This window comes from Myotis yumanensis, unplaced genomic scaffold (genome assembly GCF_028538775.1).
Source record: "Myotis yumanensis isolate MYYU_CA2020_CCGP unplaced genomic scaffold, mMyoYum1.0.hap1 SCAF_9, whole genome shotgun sequence".
Lineage (NCBI taxonomy): Eukaryota > Metazoa > Chordata > Mammalia > Chiroptera > Vespertilionidae > Myotis > Myotis yumanensis.
Window position 1 is genome coordinate 46,683,186 of NW_027223760.1, and position 20,952 is coordinate 46,704,137.

The following is a 20,952-nucleotide window of genomic DNA, read 5'->3' on the forward strand; positions in this document are numbered from 1 at the left end:
ATGGGGATAATCTTAGCAGAGGTCTCATAAGTTTGTTACAGGGGTTTTTTAAAATAGTACATATAAAGCACTTTATACAATGCCTAACAGTAAATTGTCTATAAATGATGGCTATTATTACTAGTCTCAATACTGTTTCCATTAAGGGAGTATTAGGCTGAACGGTTTTGAAGGTCTTTGCCTTGCCAATGCTAAGATACCATTCTGATTATGTATCTATGTAATCAGTATCTGCTCCCTTTGAAATTCTAAGGTGATAAATGATTTATAAACTGCCAGCTGCCATTAAATGCTGCTGCTGTGTCTTAGGTTGTTTTTAATGCAGCAATTTGATCATAAGGTATATACCCATTTGCAAATCCATTCATTAAATATTTATAAGTAGCTACAAAGCAGTGAGCTAAATGACTGTTCCTGTCCTCAATTAAACCCAATTTTTAAAATACATTTTTATTGATTTTTTACAGAGAAGAAGGGAGAGGGATAGAGAGCTAGAAACATCAATGAGAGAGAAACATCGATCAGCTGCCTCCTGCACACCCCCCAGTGGGGATGCACCCGCAACCAAGGTACATGCCCTTGACCGGAATCGAACCCGGGACCCTTGAGTCCGCAGGCCGATGCTCTATCCACTGAGCCAAACCGGTTAGGCAAAACCCAATTTTTAAAATAGAACAATAGGAGCTTCTAATATTGATCATTAGTTTCAGTCATTATCTAATCATCAAAGAGCAATTTAATTGCTTTATCATTAATGAGATTTATCCTCAGAAATGAGCAAAAATTATATTGTCCTACATGTAGGAGCTCTCTAATTTTCTGTTAAGATAGTATTAATAACTAACTTTCTACGTTTCTTATTTCTGACCTACACCTCTGCTTCCTTCTGCTTAAACAAGGCACATGGCAGCCAGATCCTTTGTTGGGTATTCATATGGACTAAATTGAGCTGTTCACAGCTGGTGGCAAAAATAACTGATTTAATTCTATTACTTTCTTCAACCTTTTGATAAAAACTAAATTTAACAGAAAATAAAATTTTAAATGTAGACTTTTTCTCCTCTCCCATGATCCTTTTCTGCTTTATCTCAGAGTATTTTAGGTAGGAAGTAGCTCCTGTATCCTTCCTCTGAAGGTCTCGTCTTTGCTTTGGGCAGGATGATTTAAGAGTGTTAGGTTTTAAAAAGTCTAGAAACCACACAGTTACATCTGACTTAGAGAAACTGCTTTCCTTTATTCTCACAGCCCTGGCCAGGTGGCTCAGTTGGTTGGAGCATCATACTGGTCAAGGCACATACCTAGATTGTGGGTTCGATTCCCGGTCGGTGAGGGTACTTGAGACAACAGATCAATGTCTGTCTCTCTCTCTCTCTCTCTCTCTCTCTCTCTCTCTCTCCTTTCCTCGCTCTCTAAAAATCAATAAAAATAAATAATTTTTTTAAAACACACACACTTTATATTGCTAATACAGCATTCTTCATCTCTCTTGATAAATATTTGTATAAATAATTTTTTTCTCTTTCTTTTTGATAATTTTGGTATTGAAGATCACAAACTTAGAAGAACAGTTAGAACAGTTTAGAGAAGAACTGGAAAATAAGAATGAAGAAGTTCAGCAACTACATATGCAATTAGAAATACAGAAAAAGGAAGCTACTACCCGCCTACAAGAACTTGAACAAGAAAACAAATTATTTAAGGTAATTAGTTAAGAAAAGCTTTGCTAAATAATTCATAGTTTTTGTCTTGTGCAAGTGTTTATATTAAGCATTTGCTAACAAAGGAACATTCGTTGCAAATGGATTTGCATGGAACTTATTTTTAAGCCAATAGAAACATTTAAATTCCTCATAAATGAAAAAAATGCATACCTGTTATCAAAATATTTTAAGAATTATTGATTTACAATACCTGTGCTATCTCTGACTCTTTAATTTGTATATTTTGGGCACTATATCTTTTGTAAAAGTTAATTGAAAGTTTAGAAATAATGATTTGTCCAACTGGGAAGATTATTTTTGTCCCTAGGATGAAATGGAGAAGCTGGGATTTGCTGTAAAGGAATCTGATGCTACCTCTACTCAGGACCACCATGTGATATTTGGGAAATTTGCTCAAATAATGCAGGAAAAAGAGGTAGAAATTGACCGATTGAATGAGCAAATTACAAAACTTCAGCATCAACTTAAAATTACAACAGATAACAAGGTACACTAATTTAAGATGGATTATTACCTGAAGTTAATTGAGCTAGAATTTTAAAAGGGGCAAAATGGTGATTTTTATTTTCAGTTTCTCTTTGAATATCAAAATAAACCTTAATTCTCTTTACCCATGAATTCTTAATTTAACAAGCTATATATTTTTTATCCCCTCCTAATATTGTCAAAGACTTTTCATGTTTTACAAGGAGTCTCTGGAGACCTAGAGTTCATCAAATCATTCTAACCAAACCTATTAAAAATGCTATTGTTTAGTGTGAGTTAAATAAGATAATGACATTTGGGTGCTATCTGCTATAGATTTTCATTTCAGTATTTCCATTTTTCGATTAAATGTATTGATATTGACTATTTTACTTATAGAAAATCAGCTACTAAAAGTATAAATCTCTTTATATTTAACAGAACTTTCTGAATTAAAGTCTAAATTAGGTCCTTCTTTGATATGATGGGGTCTATTGACCTATATTAAAATTAATGTAGTACGTCCAAGAAGAATATTATTTTGTGTGATCAATATTTGAATACCCTGCCCTAAAATAAAATAGAATTCTCAAAATATAAATACATTTTTATTATGTATGTTACTTTTTTTCATTAACTAACAGGTTATTGAGGAAAAAAATGAACTGATAAGGGATCTTGAAGCCCAAATAGAATGTTTGGTGAGTGATCAAGAACGTGTGAAGAAAACTAGAGAGGAAGAAATCGAGCAGCTTAATGAAGTGATTGAAAAACTTCAACAGGAATTGGTGAATATTGAAGAGAAGACATCAGTGCATGCTAATTCTCTTCCAGAAGAAGCAGATAGTCTACATAATCAGTTGGAGATGGTGACAGCTGAGAAACTGGCTTTGGAGCAGCAAGTAGAAACCACTAAGGAGGAAATGGCCTTTATGAAAAATGTACTTAAAGAAACCAATTTCAAAATGAACCAGCTAACACAAGAATTATGCAGCTTAAAGAGAGAACGGGAAAACATGGAAAAAATTCAAAGTATACCAGAGAAAAGTGTTAACATGGCTATAGAAGACCTTAGCAAAAAGAAACCTGAAGTAGAAGAAGTCCTTACGGAGGATGCTCTTCAACCCCTAGAAAGTCAGACTTACCTCAGATCTTTTGAAGAAAACAGCAGAGTTTTCATAAACAGTTTGGAAACAAAGGTGCTACAACTTGAGAGCACTGTGAGTGCAAAGAACTTAGAACTCAGCCAGTGTTATAACCAAATAAAGGACATGCAAGAGCAAGGCCAGGCTGAAACAGAAATGCTCCAAAAGAAGATTGTAGACCTACAGACTGCGCTTGAGGAAAAAGTTGCTGCTGCTGTCGTGAGTCAGGTCCAACTTGACGCAGTCAAGGAATATGCAGAACTCTGTCAGAGGAGACAAGAAAGTTCATCGGAGCCTGAAAGAACAAATGTACAGAATTTAAATCAACTAACAGAAAACGAGATGGAGTCAAATGTAACGGCATTAACCTTGAGAATATCAGAATTAGAAAGCCAGGTGGTTGAAATGCAGACTAGTTTGGTTTTAGAAAAAGAACAGGTAGAAATCGCAGAGAAAAATGCGGTGGAAAAAGAAAAGAAGCTACTAGAACTACAGAAGCTATTGGAGGACAGTGAGAAAAATCAGAGAGGCAAAGAAAGGAAAAGAAGCTTTCAGGGAGATTTTGAAGTTCCCAAGGTTAGTTTGCATTTAATTTTTTTCATTTAAATACAAACTAAGAAACTCTCTTTTCCTTTGTTCCTTAAGCTGGTTGCTAATTTATTAAATTAAAGGTGGTGTTCTTTACATCTAGCAATTCATATGTAAAGTGCTTTTATAAAAAATATTACTATTCTTTGCATATTTTCACTAGAATAAATGATACAAACTATATTTTGTATCCATCATTGTGGTCTTCAAATCACAATATTTATTTCACTAGCATTGTCATTAAATAGAGTAGTCAGAAGAAACTTAGAAATGTTACATTTAGCAAATGTCCTCTGGAACTTGTGTGGGGTTTTTCCTTTTCCCTCTAACGTGCATGTATATGATCATCCCTTTTAGGTAATGGAAATTATCAAAGTATTCTAGTGTTCTACCAAACTAAAATATGAGTAACAAGTCTTTAGCTTTTACAGATTTTATATCTGATAATAAATTTTATTCTTTCCTATGAACAATTTGTATTTCACCCTTGTACATCTGCTTACATAAAGATCTGAAATCGCAGTTATTTCTTAGCATAGGACTGATGTAAAAGGACTTTAACTTTCAAATTTTCACTTGATATATTTTTTTATTTTGAATAGTAAATGTGAATACCAGGAGATTAACTGCTATATCAAGATTTTATAAATGTATAATTTATTTTGTAAAGGATAATAATTGTTGCCACTTACTAGGCTTTTTCTTCCTAGCTTCCTGGAACTATAAATTACTATAAGTAATATTAAAATAGTAATGCTGCTTTCCATGTATATAAAACTTCTAAGAACTATTTTAGTAACACCTGGTATCTTTTGAGGAAAGTGATATAAATATGAAAGTTTTTTGAATGGTACCCAAAATATTTTAAAGAATAACTTACAAATTTTTAGGCTATATACCAATGAGAGTATTTACCTTTCATTCCTGGAAAAGCAGTCTTTTCTTACTGTCTCAAGAATACAAAATTATGGTTCTGAAAAAGTTTCCCTATTTGTTGAAAGAACATGGATCATTTCAACTCCTTTTATCTGATAGGCAGTCCTGAAAAAGCTTCATTTGAATATATATGTGCCACCCTAGTCAGTTTGGCTCAGTGGATAGAGCATCAGCCTACAGACTGAAGGGTCCTGGGTTCGATTCTGGTCAAGGGCACATGCCTGGGTTGCAGGCTCAATCCCCAGTAGGGGACATGCAGGAGGCAGCTGATCAGTGATTCTCTCTCATCATTGATATTTCTCTCTCTCCCTTCCTCTCTGAAATCAATAAAAATATATTTTTAAAAATGAATGTATATGTGCCTTGAACTTGGCTATATTTTTTGAAAATGTGTTTTATGTTTTTCCACTGCCATACAGACAACTGAGCTAATTCATACCAATGAAGAAAGTGGATTCTTTGGTCAACTGGAGGCTCTTAGAGCTGAGTCAGCAGCTACTAAAGAAGAACTGGCCAATTATAAAGAAAAGGCAGAAAAACTTCAACAAGAGCTTTTGGTAAAATAAGTAACATAGCTCCTAATTCACTTATTTCTACCTATCTTAATTTTATTTCAAGGTATATTCTCTTCTATGAAAACAAACACAGATCCATAACTTAAAGCTAAAAAAAAATAAAAGCTTTGTGAATTTGATGAAAAGTTATTATAAATTTCATTGCTGGCATATTCTTGCTTGATTTTCCTTGGAATCTTTGTTAGGAAGATGCTTTTAATCCTTACTCTATTAATGAAGGAGGAGAAAGACAGATGTTAAAGGAAACTATATATCACATGAGAACCAAAAGTGGAGGCTGATAGAAATGTTTTCACTTCTGTGGTAATCTGTGACCATATATATAGGAATATATATGAAGACTGTGTTTCTGAAGTTTTTTTTATTATTCTGAGAAAAATGAACATATTAGCATGAATTATACTCTCCTCTCTACCCTAAATTCTACGTTCAGTATTTTAAATTAAATGTTCTATGGTTCTATTCATTATGTTTTTAGGTAAAAGAAACGAATATGGCATTTCTCCAGAAAGATTTAAGCCAAGTCAGGGATCAACTCACAGAGACAAAAGAGAAATTATCCTACTTCTTAGAAAAAGAAGATGAGACTGAGGAACAAGAAAACAGAAAGCTCTGCATATTAGAGCCACTTGTTATTAAAGAGGGTACAAGCACCGCATCCCAGACAGACAGGACTCTCAGGGTGAATAGCAGCAACCAGACTCCACAAGTCCGTGTTAGAAACACAGGAATCCAAATTGACTTACAGAGTGAATGTTCATCAGAAGAAGTTACTGAAATCATCACTCAGTTTACTGAAAAAATTGAGCAAATGCAAGAGCTACATGCTGCTGAAATTTTGGATATGGAATCCAGACATATTTCAGAAACTGAAACCTTAAAGAGGGAACACTATGTTGCTATTCAGTTACTGACAGAGGAATGTGGTACCTTGAAGGCAGTGATACAGTGTCTGAAAGCTAAAGAGGTATTTGGTTTTCATACTATGTGTTCTTCACTATTCTGTGATTTAAAAAAAAAAAATGCTGTGGTTTTCAGAGAAAAGAAATTTAGGACAATCTCTTCCTTATGATAAACTTACAATTTTAAGTCTTTCCATTGTGTAGAGTCAGATATTAACTTTCCACAAAGTTCCTGTGCAGATTTGAAACCTGGTGTTATTGCTCCTTAACTCATGAATGTTTCTTATTATGCTAATATCCATGAAGAAAAAAAATTCAAAGCCTTGTTGTAAGCCATAGATAGTTTCTTTTATTTGAAAGGTGTAACAAACTTAATTGAGAGTTATTTTTTGGTTTTTTTGCTGTTGTTTTTTTATAGCATTAGAAAAAACAAAACTATACTCATTTATTTATTAAAGCAAAGAAAGTTATGTGGGGTTTTTTTATTTGTTTGTTTTCTCCAATTAGGGATCCTCGGTTCCTGAATTAACACATTCTGATGGTTACCAGACTAGAGAAATATGTTCTAGTGGTAAGTTATATAAATTTCTGTAATTTGTATAGTACTTTTTTTAAAAGTACTTGTTTCTTTTTAATAGTCAATTGTTGTTTACTTTATTTTAGATTCTGGATCAGACTGGGGTCAAGGAATTTATCTTACACAAAGTCAGGGATTTGACTTGACATCAGAAGGCCAAAGAGAAGAAAGCGAAAGTTCAACAGATTCGTTTCCAAAGAAAATAAAGGTACTAAAAGACTTATATCTTTTAGTAAAACTTAGCCAGTGTGGTTTCTATATTGAACATAATAGTTTATTCAAAGTTATATAGTAAAATCCTCTGTGGAGAGACAATTGCACAACTAGAAGGGACCTTGGGGATCTATTTAGTTTTATTTCTATATTTTACAGATAATAAAGTATAATATATTTGTATCAAAATTTTTTTGAAAATTTTTGTTACTGAAATTTATATTTGCCAAAATTATTAAAGTGGTCTCAGGGACTAGAAATTCTCTCCTACATATTTCCTTTGGTCAAATTAGTGGCTAATTATTGAATCCAAAAGAGCACACTAGGTAAGTAGAAGGAATAAAGTCTTAGGCCATCTTATGGCTTTTCCCTCCATAGGAAGGTGGTGGGATGGTGTTTCCTATATGCAGTGGCTTTTCTAAATAAATCTAACTATATATAAAGCTGTCTTGCTTAAATTTTCACTTTGTCTGTACTTGCAGTCTTTGAAGAAGTTGTCATAATTCTGGCTTTTGGGTTTTGGTTTCTAGGGATTACTGAGAGCTGTTCACAGTGAGGGCATGCAGGTGCTCTCTCTTACCGAATCTCCCTACAGTGGTGGAGAGGACCATTCTGTTCAGCAAGTTTCAGAATTCTGGCTGGAAGAGAGAAGAGCTTACATCAGTACAATCTCATCTCTTAAGGACTTAATTACCAAAATGCAAGTGCAAAGAGAAGCCGAGGTACTCAAGAGTATTATGCATCTCAATAGTTTTATATGCTTTTTATCTATCTTAAGGCACTTTACAAATTAAATTGTTGTTGTTTATGATATATTTTCACATAAATTACTATATATTATTTAAATGTCCCAAGTCACATACTTGCAAATAAATTGACATGCTTTAGGCTTCTAATATTTTGGTTAGTAGATAAATATCCTTTCTGGAGCCTTTTTAAACATGCTTATTTGGAGCTAACTTTTATTTTTTATACTCAGTCTCATGAAAACTCAGACTGGCGAGGTGAACTTCTGCTTGCCCTGCAGCAAGTTTTCTTAAAGGAGCGAAGTATTTTACTCGCCGCATTTCAGACCGAACTGGCAGCTCTGGGCACTAGAGATGCAGCTGGATTATTGAGCTGTTTGGAACAGAGAATACAGGAACAGGTATCAAAACGAAACTTTACATAAAACTTAAGGAAGAAATGCTTTTTAATAGTAATCAAATGAATGATTGATTAGTTTTATAATAAGTCAGAAGGTTAAAATTTTAGCAGGAGCCACTAAGAATATTTAGAAGAAAAATTATTGCCATAAGTGTTTTTATCTTATGTTAGAAAATGAGCAAGATTGAAAGTTAATGAGTTAATCATCCAGCTTGGGAAGTTAGAAAATGAGCAACAGAATAGCCCAAAGAGATTAGAAGGGATATGATACAGTTCTTACTACTGGCTGTAGTTAGAATCTGTGAATTTGCCGTGAATGCTGAGCCATTGCTACCAGGGGAAATCGAAGGGTCAGTTTCTGTGAGCCCCTGCTCATGACATTTTTGTCAACCAATCAATACATAACCTTGTTTTATGTGTGTTTCTGTTTAAAGACGCTGTATTTACTATATATTGTTGATTCATTAACATTGAACTCCTGGCCATCAACACTATAGCTCATGCCTAAATGAAGCTTAACACATGTTTTCTTCATAAACTGCAGCTTTCTTGTGCTTAGGAACACTAGATAACACTTCATCCCTGTGCTGAGGGACCATTTTAAACAACAATATCACCAACAAAAAGCAAAAAAGTGCATAAAACAACACTAAGTGGGTGGCAGAAAGGACACTTGTCTAGAGTGTAAGGGATGAAACAAGAAGGCACAGGGTCTTCTTGTTTGACTTCAGCTAGGAATATACACATCTGGCAATTAAAATTTTTTAAAATATATTTTTATCAATTTCAGAGAGGAAGGGAGAGGGAGAGAGAGATAGAAATATCCATGATAAGAAAGAATCATTGATCGGCTGCCTCCTGAATGCCCCTCACTGGGGATCGAGCCCACAACAAGACTTACAATTTGGTTATTTCTAACCGGGTGGTACAGAGAAGGATATATTCAGGGAGTTGTACACAGGGGCTTTAATTGTATAGGAGCTATTTCTTAGGCTATGTACATGGTTGTTTATTGTATTACTAGAGGCCCGATGCACGAAGTTTGTGCAAGGGGCTTGGCCCTCGCAGCCGTGGCGGCTTGCCTCGCGGGGCTTCATCCGGAAAGTCATCCAGAAGGACGTTGGAAGGACATCGGAAGGTCGTTCAGCTGCCCGGTCTAATTAGCATTTACGCATTTATTATTATAGACTAGGGGCCCAGTGCATAAATTCGTGCACCTCGAAAGAAGCTGTGGGCTGCAAGGCTGCGGTGGGCACAGGGGCGGGTCTCAGCCCATCCTCCGTGCCCCCGCCCAGCCCCTCCCACCACTGCCCCATGTCCCCTGTCTGCTGGCAACCCCACTCCTGCCGCCACTGCTCCCATGCACTGATGGCGCCAGCCCTGCTCGCACCTGCTGATGGCGCAGAGCAATTGGGGCAGGCGCCAGCAATGAGTGCAAGCGGGGCTGGCACTGTCAGGGGGTGCAAGTGGCGGCTGCTGCCCCGATCACCCCACAGGAGCAAGGGGAGGTGGAGAAGCCCTCGGGTGATCGGGGCTGGCACTGGGCACCAGAAGCGGGTGCAAGCAGCAGCTCTGGCGCCGGCCATAGGTGCAAGCAGGGCCAGTGCTGGTAGCAGGTGTGAGCACCAGGTGGGACTAGAGCAAAGAATTTTCACCACCAGAGGCTTGCCCCAATGACAGTGACCAGTGCCCCGCCTTGGTCTGGCGCCCCCACTCACCTGCTCCACCATCCTGCCGCAGCCAAGGCCCGCCATGTTCCGCACTCTGCCACCTGCTGCCAACACCTGCCGTGTTCCACGCACGCCCCCTGGTGGTCAGCGCACATCATAGCGACCGGTTGTTCGGTTCTGCCACTTGGTCTATTTGCATATTAGGGTTTTATATATATATATATATATATATATATATATATATATATATATATATATATATATATATATCTCATGTTTTCTTGTGTGTTTGAAGAATTTCAAAATAAATGTAAAGATTAATAGCCAGAAGTAAACCCTAGCATGTGTGTTCCATTCATTCTTCTTCAGACTTCCTGGTTGTTAATTTGATTGTCTTTATAACTCTCTTCACTTGATTTTTCACTTTGCATTGTTACAGGGTATTGAATATCGAGCAGCTGTGGAATGCCTCCAGAAAGCAGACAGGAGGAGTTTGTTATCTGAAATTCAGGCACTGCGTGCTCAAATGAATGGTAGAAAAATGACTCTGAAAAGAGAAAAAGAGAATGATCAACCAAGCCAAGGTACGCTGTATAACAGGATGATATGATAACACACAGGTGAAAATATTTCACGTTGTCTCCCTTCTTATTCAGTTAAAACACATTTCTTCTTATTTACTTTTTGTTCTTTCTCATATCAGAGAGATAATTTACATTAATTACCCTAGGGATTAAAGGATTGTCCAGTTGGTTTTAAACACATATATATCTGTTTATATAGTATAACAAATTAAATGAGTATCTGTGGAAATATCACCCATGTCAAGTATACCAGAGCCCCCTTCCCAAACACACACTCATCTAGTAATTTAGAGGTGACCTTATCCTGATTTTGTTTGTTTTACTACCTGTTTATATATTCCTAAACCATTTAAGTTTAGTTTTTTCTGCTTTTGAACTTTATCACTCTGTATATATTTATGTCTTCTTCTATCACCTCTCTATAACATTTTTTTAAGTTACTACAGTTATCTCTAGTTCATTCATTTTTGTTATTGTACAGAATTCCCAGGTGTGGATATTTCACAATTTATCTTTTTAGCTACTAAATTCATTGCTAGTCTGCGTATTGATATACCATGTTTCTGATGCATACATGCATGACTTTTCTAGGTACAAACCCAGGAGTGGCATTGCTGGGTAATAAAATACATATCTGCAAATTTATTAAATAATGCCAAACTGTTCTCCAAGTGGTCACATTAGTTTGTACACTTACTAGCAGAGTATGAGCATTCTGTTGCTGGGCATCTTTGCCAAGAGTTGTTACTGTGAGACCTTTGTTGCCAATCTGGTGAGGGGACAGTGTATTGTTTTTGTGGTTTTAATTGACACTTACTAATTACTGAAGTGGTTTCATCCTTTTGTCATATGATTATTCGTTAGCGGGATTTCTGCTTTTGTGATACTGCTTCAGATATTTTCCCACTTTTGCTACAGTTGCAAATGGAAATCATTTGAGATTAAATTGAAATATAACTTTCATCATATCTAGTGAAGACATATATCTTTGTCTTCAGTTTTATTTAATATGTTACAAACAGCCAAGCTTTTGCAAATTTTGAAAGTTACACCATAGTCTTATATTTGTCATTGAAAAGCTGAAGATTTTAAATACTATTTCAGAGAAAACGGGTAGAATGAGATCACAAATTAAATACCAGTATATCCTTGATATTAAGACATAAAATTAATTGAAGATTATTTTTAGAGAATTGATTAGTATGATTTTACTTAAGTTAAATAGAACCCCATTGAAAGCTATGTTTTACACTTGTACATATTTATGTATGTAGATCCTGAGCATTTCTAAGAAATAGTTTTAAAAGCCTGAATTAACATGACTATTTTCTAAATTCAAGTTATTTTTGTCTCCTAACATCAGTAATAGGATTTGTAATATGAAGTGATGAACTGTAATAAAAATTTTTAAGTTAGCCTGACTGGTTTGGCTCAGTGGATAGAGCATCGGCCTGCGGACTGATGGGTCCCGGGTTCGATTCCGGTCAGGGGCATTTGCCTTGGTTGCGGGCGTATCCCCAGTGGGGAGTGTGCAGGAGGCAGCTGATCGATGTTTCTCTCTCATCGATGTTTCTGGCTCTCTATCCCTCTCCCTTCCTCTCTGTAAAAAATCAATAAAATATTTTTTTTTAAATTTTTTTTAAGTTAAAAATATATTTATGGTAGAATAGAGAAATAAAAGAGGAGAGTAAAAATAACCTATAGAATTTCCTAAATCTTAAAATAATGACTGTTAATACCCAGATAAATATTTCTTCAGACCTTTTCAATGTATATCTATATATATAAAAGGCTAAGCAACCAGCTGACCGGCTGGTAGATATGACGTGCACTGACCACCAGGGGACAACACTCAATGCAGGAGTTGCTGCTCAACAGCAACTTTGCAGAGTGCTCTCTTGCTCTCTGGGACCCCTCAGGGGATCTCAGACTGCTGGTTTCAGCCTGTCTCCCACAAGCCAGGCCAAGGGACCCAACCTGCTGGAGGGACCCCGCTCACTCCACAGACATCCTTCAAGCCCTGGCGCCGCCCCAGGTGTGGCCAGGCAGGGAGGGACCAAGGGAGGTTAACTCCAGGGTGTGTCCAGCCTGTCTCACCCAGTCCCGCCCTGCTGGCCACCTTCTAATTAATTTCCTTTCCATGTGCATGAATCCATGCACCGGGCCTCTAGTATGTATATAAAATCATATTTTCCACAAAAATGGGATCCTGATGCATATTTTGAAACTTATTTATTTATTATACCTAGGGATTTAAATAGTTCAGTTTGTTTTCATTGTAACAGAAATATAGCAAGGGTTTGGTTGATTTTTAAAGAAAAAAACATTCAAATTGGGGTTTGGACTTCCCACTTTTCTAGTAAAGCTCCTAGGGACTATCTGCAAAGGAGGGCTGACCGTTGTATTCATAGTTACCAAGTAACTCCTGTAAGTACTTTGTGTGGCTATCAAACTGTTGGGACTGTAATCTTTTCATTTGCTTTAGAGTAATTGCCTAAATTACAAATCAGTTCTTAACAAAATATTTACACACCAGATATGAGTTGCTAGATCATATTTTAAATAATAATTTTCCATCTAGAACTCCTGGAACATAACATCCAGCAGAAGCAGTCTCAGATGCTGGAGATGCAGGTGGAGCTCAGCAGTGCGAAAGACAGAGCCACAGAGCTGCAGGAGCAGCTGAGCTCTGAGAAAATGGTGGTTGCTGAGCTGAAGAGTGAACTTGCACAGACTAAGCTGGAACTGGAAACAACACTTAAGGCACAGCATAAGCACCTGAAGGAATTAGAGGCATTTAGGTGAGTTAAGCTTCCTTATTATAAATCTGTGTTGTGTGAAGAAAGTGGAACAATTTTGTCACAGACCTTGTACAGATCTTACAAAAACATAACATTATATATACACGATGTTTAAATACCATGAAACTTTGTTAACAGAGTAACTCAGTGGAAAGGAAAAGTCTAAATATTTATGAATAATAAGCTCATGATTATGTATTGGCATATTCTCTACTGTGGCTTCCATTCTTTTTGAGATTTTTTATATAAGGTATAATTTTGACCTTCATTTCATTTATTTGACCAACTAATCTGAAATGGTATTTATGATCTCAATAGAATTCATGGTTCAGTTGGCTAATATATGCAAAATGCTTTAAAAGATAATGCTTATAAAAAGAATGTTTGTTGGTGTAAATACTGTGATACTCTGCTTGCATCGGACACATTACGAGCACAGTCTTTATTTTGAACATTGTTTTCACACACATAAAAACACATGGTATTTCCCATTTTTAGTTTTGGTAGAAGACAAGGAAGAATTTTTATTAATATTATTTTGTAATAGTAAATTTTTATCAATGGTAAATAACTAATAGGTTTACTATTAGAAACAGTTAATTTGAAATGAACCACAGTCAACAGTCTTTAACCCTTGTATGGTTTCTATTTTCTTACTAACTATTGTATTATATGCCTCCACTTTTCATTGAAAGCTGTACTCTCTCTTCCTCTCACTATAGAGTAGTTTTATGAAAGCGTATTTGTCGCTCTGATTTAGGTTGGAAGTTAAAGATAAAACAGATGAAGTACATTTGCTTAATGACACATTAGCAAGTGAACAGAAAAAATCCAGAGAGCTCCAGTGGGCTTTGGAAAAAGAGAAAGCCAAACTGGGGCGCAATGAAGAGCGGGATAAAGAAGAACTTGAGGTATTGTTATCTCTGTCTTTAAATATCTGTGGAAAATCCACAACTATATATGAAAGAATCCGGAGACTTTGCTCTTTCTAAAATGTCAATTTTGGACTCCTTATGAGGTACAGTAATTTGTTTGCTCTGTGTTGAGCACTATTATAATGGTATCTAAACTGTACTAGGAAATGCTAGTAGTGTGATGCTTTTTTGTTTTGCTGCATCCAAGGATGCATACAGACTGTTCTGTAACATGTGTTTTGAGACTTTGATTAGTGCATACACAATTTGATAAATAGGACAGTCATGTCAGCTTAATGCAGAAGTGGTTTGGGTTCCCATTTTCTCCTAGGGGATGGGAACAGCGATACTTTCCTGGCAGCAAGCAGGATGCTATATTTTAAGAAAATTTAAAATGAGTCCCTTCACTCTGGGCTCTCTCACAGCCTTGCACAGCTCTCAGCTCAAGGCAGGTGGTACTGTATGCAGTGCACACTTTAACGGTAGCCCCACTGGCTCAGAGCTCTTCTGTCCACATAGCCCAGTCAGTACTCAGTAGTGCTATACTAAAATCTCTGTAGTCGGCATTTCTGCCTATTATTTTTTAGGGTTATTTTTTAATGTCCACCATGGTAGCCTCCAGGCTTAGCAAGCTCTCTACCTGTCAAAGGCATGTCATCTCTTTGGGTACTGATTACTATTTTTTATCATTACAAATTTGCATAGATTTTGAGTAGTTTGCCCCTAACCCTGATTTTCCCTAATCCCTATTATTTTTTAGTAAGTGATTGGAAAACATGAAGTTTTTCAGGAACTCTTACCACACTTTATCAGAAATATTTGTATTTTTAAAGGTTATTGTCTTTAGAAGAAAAGTACCCTGCTTCATATTTAAACCAGATATAGTTAATATTAGGAAAGTATTATTTAGCCTAGTTATCTCGTGTTTATATTCTTTGATGCAAATCACCTAGCTGTCCAAATAATTATGCTCTAACCACTGAAAATTTAAGTTAATAAACTGAATAATCAGTGCTATCACTCAGTACTGCCAACTTAGTATTAATGAAAGCACAATTGTACACTTATATATTTTTAATAACAATAATAAATTCTTAATATCACTTTCTCCTACAAGGATCTGAAATTTTCACTTGAGGGTCAAAAACAAAGAAATATTCAGCTGAGTCAACTTTTGGAACAACAGAAACAACTACTAAATGAATCACAGCAGGAAATAGAATCACAAAGAGTGCTCCACAATGCCCAGCTGTCAGAAGAACGAGGTCGAAACTTAGAGCTTCAAGTACTTCTGGAATCCGAGAAAGTTCGGATTCGGGAAATGAGCAGTACCCTGGACAGGGAGCGGGAAGTGCGTGCACAGCTGCAGCAGAGCAGTGATGACAGTGGGCAGCCGCGGCCCCTCTTGCCCTCGGAGGACCTCCTGAAAGAGCTGCAGAAACAGCTGGAGGAAAAGCACAGTCGCATTGTAGAACTGTTAAATGAGACTGAGAAATACAAACTGGATTCTCTGCAGACAAGACAGCAAATGGAAAAGGATAGGCAGGTTCACAGGAAGACGCTGCAGACAGAGCAAGAGGCCAACACTGAGGGACAGAAGAAAATGCACGAGCTCCAGGCCAAAGTGGAAGATCTTCAGCACCAGCTGGAAGAGAAAAGGCAACAAGTTTATAAGTTAGATCTTGAAGGAAAGCGACTGCAAGGAATTATGCAGGAATTCCAGAAACAAGAACTCGAACGAGAAGAAAAACGAGAAAGAAGAATTCTGTATCAGAATTTTAATGAGGTAAATTGACACTTTGTTTTAAAATATTTTTAAAAAGAATTTTGCAGCCCTTTGATCATATAATTGTGATATTGGATTATTTAAATAGCTATATACAAATCACTTTAAAACGAAATCCATAGAGGTTTCTTTGCAGTATAGATAATACAGCAGATCCTCAAATAATATCATTCCATTCAACTTTGTTTTGTTATAACATTGATGAGATGCAGTTGGAACTTATCTCTTATTTATATCAATTAGCCTATGGTAAAATTGATTTTGTTATATGTTTTTTCACTTAAAGCCACAGAACCCATCCATGACATTAAGCGGAAGTTTACTGTTAATTGTGTTCTCTTAAAAAAGAATACTGTTCATTTATAATTATTGCTTTTTCTTTTTCTTTTTCTGTCCAAAATTGCCAGCCATCCACATGGAGTTTAACCAATGATCGAACTAGAAATTGGGTTCTTCAACAGAAAATGGAAGGAGAGACAAAGGAATCAAGCTATCCTAAACTGATCGCAATGAATGGAGAAGAAACTCGCTATAATCATGAATTAGAAATGATCAAACAAAAGCTTCAACATATGGCCTCAAAACTACAGCATCTAGCCCAGAAAGCCTCCAGTCGGTGAGCCCTTCCTGCCTGACCTTTGGAAAGAGCATTCCTACACTAGCTGCACAGAATCTGCCCGTCACTAATGGCTAGTCAAGGGTGGGGAATTGAAATTTTAAAGTTAATGCCTGTTTACATTAGGAGGTGATATTTTCTAACAGAACTCATACACCTGAAAACAAATATGTTAACACCTTGACCAGGGAGAGAGAACACTTAATATAAAGGAGAAGCGATATGTGAAGCACAGTGTTGCCCAATCCATAACATTTGTGCTAGTCAACACCACTAATCGAGGAGGTGTATTCATTCTTTGTCCTTTTCTTTTTTGAAGACTACAGTTCGAAACAGCAGATGATGAAGATTTCATTTGGGTTCAGGAAAATATTGATGAAATTATTTTACAACTACAAAAATTAACTGGCCATCCAGGCAAAGAGGTATGGCTTAGAAAACTCTGTAAAGTATCGAGAGCAAAGGTTTAATGTAAACTATATGACTCACTTGAAACTGACACCATATTTTCTCAAGAGTTTTACTTTTATCTTTTTCTTTTATTTTGAATAATAATAATGTTTGCCTCCCCCCAATAAAAAATAGTGAAAGCTTGAGGGGAAATTAACTTTCATTATCACTATTGAATAATTATGTTGACCTCTTGTTTGATGATAACCACGTTTCCTGAAAGATTAGTCTGGGTGGTACCCTCATCACTCCATGAATGTTACTAATGTCTTCACAATTGACTGATCTGGTGAATCTTTTCAGCCCCTGTCCCTCTTGACCTCGTTGTCTCTGTGGTATTTGACACTTTTTACCTCTTCCATCTTAAAAATCCTCTCTTTCCTTACTTTTGTGTCAGTAGTCTCTCGTTCCATTCTTTCTTCAGTCACCTTCATGAGTTCCTCTTCCTCCCATCCTCATCCTTTTTTTTTCTCTAACTACAGCTGTGGAAGCTTATTCATTTATGCAGCCTGAGTTCCTCACTAGGCTTATTTACTGAACAAATACTTACATTGGGCATCTACTCTGTGCCAAGTGTTATCATGGTTATGGAGATACAGTAATTAAAGGCTTCCCTAATGGAGCTTATGTTCTGGTGGACCACCTTTGTCCTGTGGTCCAGGTTTACATTTTCCGTTAGTTATTAAACATTTTACTTTGGGGAACTGTACTCCATAGAGACACCTTAGCAACCTCACAGACACATTCCAAACTGAGCATTGTTTTCCTTTTCTCTTTCCTGTCCTAACCCAGTTTAGAAAGCTGAAAGTTACCATAGACCACCTTCCTTCACTGTACTTGCACATCCAGGCATCCGTCCTATGCGCCCTTCGTCTTTGCATTTGTCACCTAGACTGTTGCATCAACTTCCTGATGTGTCTGCCTCACACCAGGATCTATTTTTGCTAATTTAGCCTACTTTACATACTTTTACCCAAGAAATCTTTCTAACATGTAACTTTTGTTTATGGCATGCTCATGCCCAAAGCCTTTCATGGCTCTCCACTGCCTACATTTTTAGTTCTGTTGTCCTTAAATGAAGGCAGTCTCTACTCCAGCCTTCCCAAGCAACTGTAGCTCCCTAAAATCAGCACACTCTTGCTCAAGCCTTTGTGCCTTTACAAATGCTGTTCCTTCTGCTTAATATATCCTTCTCTGTCTTCTTTCCTGCCTGGCAAATTCCTGCTTATCGTTTAAGGCTCAACACAAGCACCACTTCTTTATGAAACTGCTGTTCTTAGTGCCTGTCCACAGTTTGTATGTATTATTTATAAATGTTTGTACTATGCAACCTTATGCCATTTTATCTTTCTAGCCTCACTTAGTGTCCCCAAATACGTCTTGTGGCTCATTGACTGAAAGACTACTGAGACAAAATGCTGACCTAACAGGACATATCAGCCAACTGACCGAAGAGAAGAATGATTTAAGGAACCTGGTTATGAAGCTGGAAGAGCAGATCCGGTGGTATCAACAGACAGGAGCTGGCAGAGATTATGTACGTCTGTTTCTGCATGGCCACATACTAGAAGTAGTGCAGAGTGACAGTTTCTGCTACCTAGTTTCAGTTTTTACCCCTGATAATGTAGAAATATTAAGTATCTGATTCTTAGTAGGATCATTGGAAATTGTTATAAGGGGGATAATAATAATAGCTGTTCTTTATTGGAAGCCTTCTCTCTGCCAGATTTGGGGTTTTATACATTCAGAATCTCTAAGTCTACACCCAGCCTTAACCAAGGTCAACTTAACCCAAAGCCAGATACCTTGCTACCGATGGAGCAACAGCAGACACATGTTAAAGAAATGTTCAAATTTGAATTCTGCCCTTGTCAGTTATATATCAGTTATTATGTTGATAACTCAAGTGAAAGATGTCACTAAATTATTTCAGTCTGTTCTGTGAATTTATTTAAATTTTTTCATTTAAAACTGCAAAATAAATTGTTAGCTCTGTCATTACCCAACATAGAGATAGGGAAGACCTGTAAGACAGTTGTGCAGTCAAATACACAATAACACATCTGCACAGCTTCTGCAGGCTCCACTTCCTGTGCACGTGCCATGTGGTTTTTCCCCATTTCTCCAGTGTACTATTTCAGGCCCAAACTCAACATTTGGACCCAGATGGTCCATCTGTTAAGTCTCTAGAGTTTTTTAAGTTCAAAGTTCTGCTAAATCTAAACACCTTCTCTGGAGCTCAACTCTCATAAGGCTTTTCAGTTGTAAAGTTAATCTGCTCAGCAAAGGACCATATACTTAAAACTACTGTATATTCCTCAGTGTCAGTTGAGATTGGCTTTTAATGTCCCTGTTTGAGGTTGGAAAGCTGAGACTTCTTTATCTCCCATAGCCTTTAATATGTTTAAATCAGGTTTTCCTTTAGAGGCTTATTCTTAAAAATCAAGTAAGTAGGCTCTGGTCTCTGCAGTCTTCTAGGTTTTCATTCAGTGGTGGTGCCAACATTGAAGCCATCATTGCTTCTGAAAAAGAAGTCTGGAACAGAGAAAAGTTGGCTCTTCAAAAATCCTTGAAGAGGGCCGAAGCCGAAGTATACAAACTGAAAGCTGAACTGAGAAATGAAGCTTTACTTCACAGTCTGAGCCCTGACTCTGAGCATGCCACTCTAAAGGTCGGACACCCTCCATCTGAAAGCACACCAAATGCGGGTTCTCTGCTTTCGCCTTGTTTCATCTCTGATTACCCTTCATTCTGCAGACTGAAATTTAGGTGGCACTCAGGCTGTGTCTCTCAGTCTCTCTATTCAGTTTTGTCATGAATGCAGGTCTCCAGCCGGTCACAGAAACTTTGTGGTGAGGCACGCCCAGGTCTGGACCAGATTAGGCTTTATTAGTGGTCACAGTTGGCAGCACCTGAGCTTATGGTCCTCCTTCCCACCATCTCATCCTCAGTAGACCAACAGAAAGTATCTTTTCAACTCCCAACAAAAACCCTGCCATTGTCAATATAGATCATCTTGCTCTATAAGGTGGTAAGCCCTCTGAATAGTCGCTCTACTGACTAATAATGAATATTGTAGTAAAACTACTTTAATCAGTCAACACAAAATCCAGAACAAAAAGAAAGAAAAGTGTTTGGAATGGTTATTCCAGCTATGGAGTGAACATGAATTTATGACTCTTCAAGGGACAGAAAACGTTAATGAAAAAGTTAGATAGATTAGTGACCATAATAATAAAAGTAGCTCTGTAAAAACTCAGACAATAATTGAATGACAAAAATTTTTGCAATAAATGCGAATAGGGGCTATCCAAAATAAAAAGCATAACTTTAAGGTTAGTATTCAGATTCCATTGACTAAAAAGAGGCAGAAGTGTAAGGTTAGGGTTCATTATCTTTACTTTCAACTTCGCCAATAAAGTAGAGAACAGTAATAGAGTACCTGCCATTCTACTACCACTAGTCCTTTTTTAAAAATATATATTTTCATTGATTTCAGAGAGGAAGAGAGAGGGAGAGATAGATAGAAACATCAGTGATGAGGGAGAATCATTGATCGGCTGCCTCCTGCATGCCCCCCACTGGGGACACTGGGGATTGAGCTCGCAACCCGGGCATGTGCCCTTACTGGGAATCGAACCCAGGACCCTTCAGTCCATAGGCTGACGCTCTATCCCAGTGATGGTGAACCTTTTGAGCTCGGCATGTCAGCATTTTGAAAAACCCTAACTTAACTCTGGTGCCGTGTCACATATAGAAATTTTTTGATATTTGCAACCATAGTAAAACAAAGACTTATATTCTTGATATTTATTTTATATATTTAAATGCCATTTAACAAAGAAAAATCAACCAAAAAAATG

At 36.9% G+C, this 20,952-nt stretch overlaps 1 protein-coding gene across 6 annotated transcripts in view; it reads left to right on the top strand.

Moving 5' to 3' along the window:
* AKAP9 (A-kinase anchoring protein 9) overlaps window positions 1-20,952 on the top strand; it is a 123,591-nt gene that overhangs the window by 95,802 nt on the left and 6,837 nt on the right. For all 6 annotated transcript variants that reach the window (XM_070424222.1, XM_070424223.1, XM_070424225.1 and 3 more), the window contains 17 exons: window positions 1,548-1,700; window positions 2,029-2,208; window positions 2,831-3,907; window positions 5,275-5,412; window positions 5,909-6,397; window positions 6,840-6,903; window positions 6,996-7,117; window positions 7,653-7,844; window positions 8,102-8,269; window positions 10,378-10,522; window positions 13,104-13,323; window positions 14,084-14,234; window positions 15,355-16,023; window positions 16,431-16,639; window positions 16,959-17,064; window positions 18,444-18,626; window positions 19,560-19,760. In XM_070424222.1, coding sequence (XP_070280323.1) covers window positions 1,548-1,700; window positions 2,029-2,208; window positions 2,831-3,907; window positions 5,275-5,412; window positions 5,909-6,397; window positions 6,840-6,903; window positions 6,996-7,117; window positions 7,653-7,844; window positions 8,102-8,269; window positions 10,378-10,522; window positions 13,104-13,323; window positions 14,084-14,234; window positions 15,355-16,023; window positions 16,431-16,639; window positions 16,959-17,064; window positions 18,444-18,626; window positions 19,560-19,760 — 4,467 coding nt within the window. The remainder of the gene's footprint in view (window positions 1-1,547; window positions 1,701-2,028; window positions 2,209-2,830; window positions 3,908-5,274; window positions 5,413-5,908; window positions 6,398-6,839; window positions 6,904-6,995; window positions 7,118-7,652; window positions 7,845-8,101; window positions 8,270-10,377; window positions 10,523-13,103; window positions 13,324-14,083; window positions 14,235-15,354; window positions 16,024-16,430; window positions 16,640-16,958; window positions 17,065-18,443; window positions 18,627-19,559; window positions 19,761-20,952) is intronic.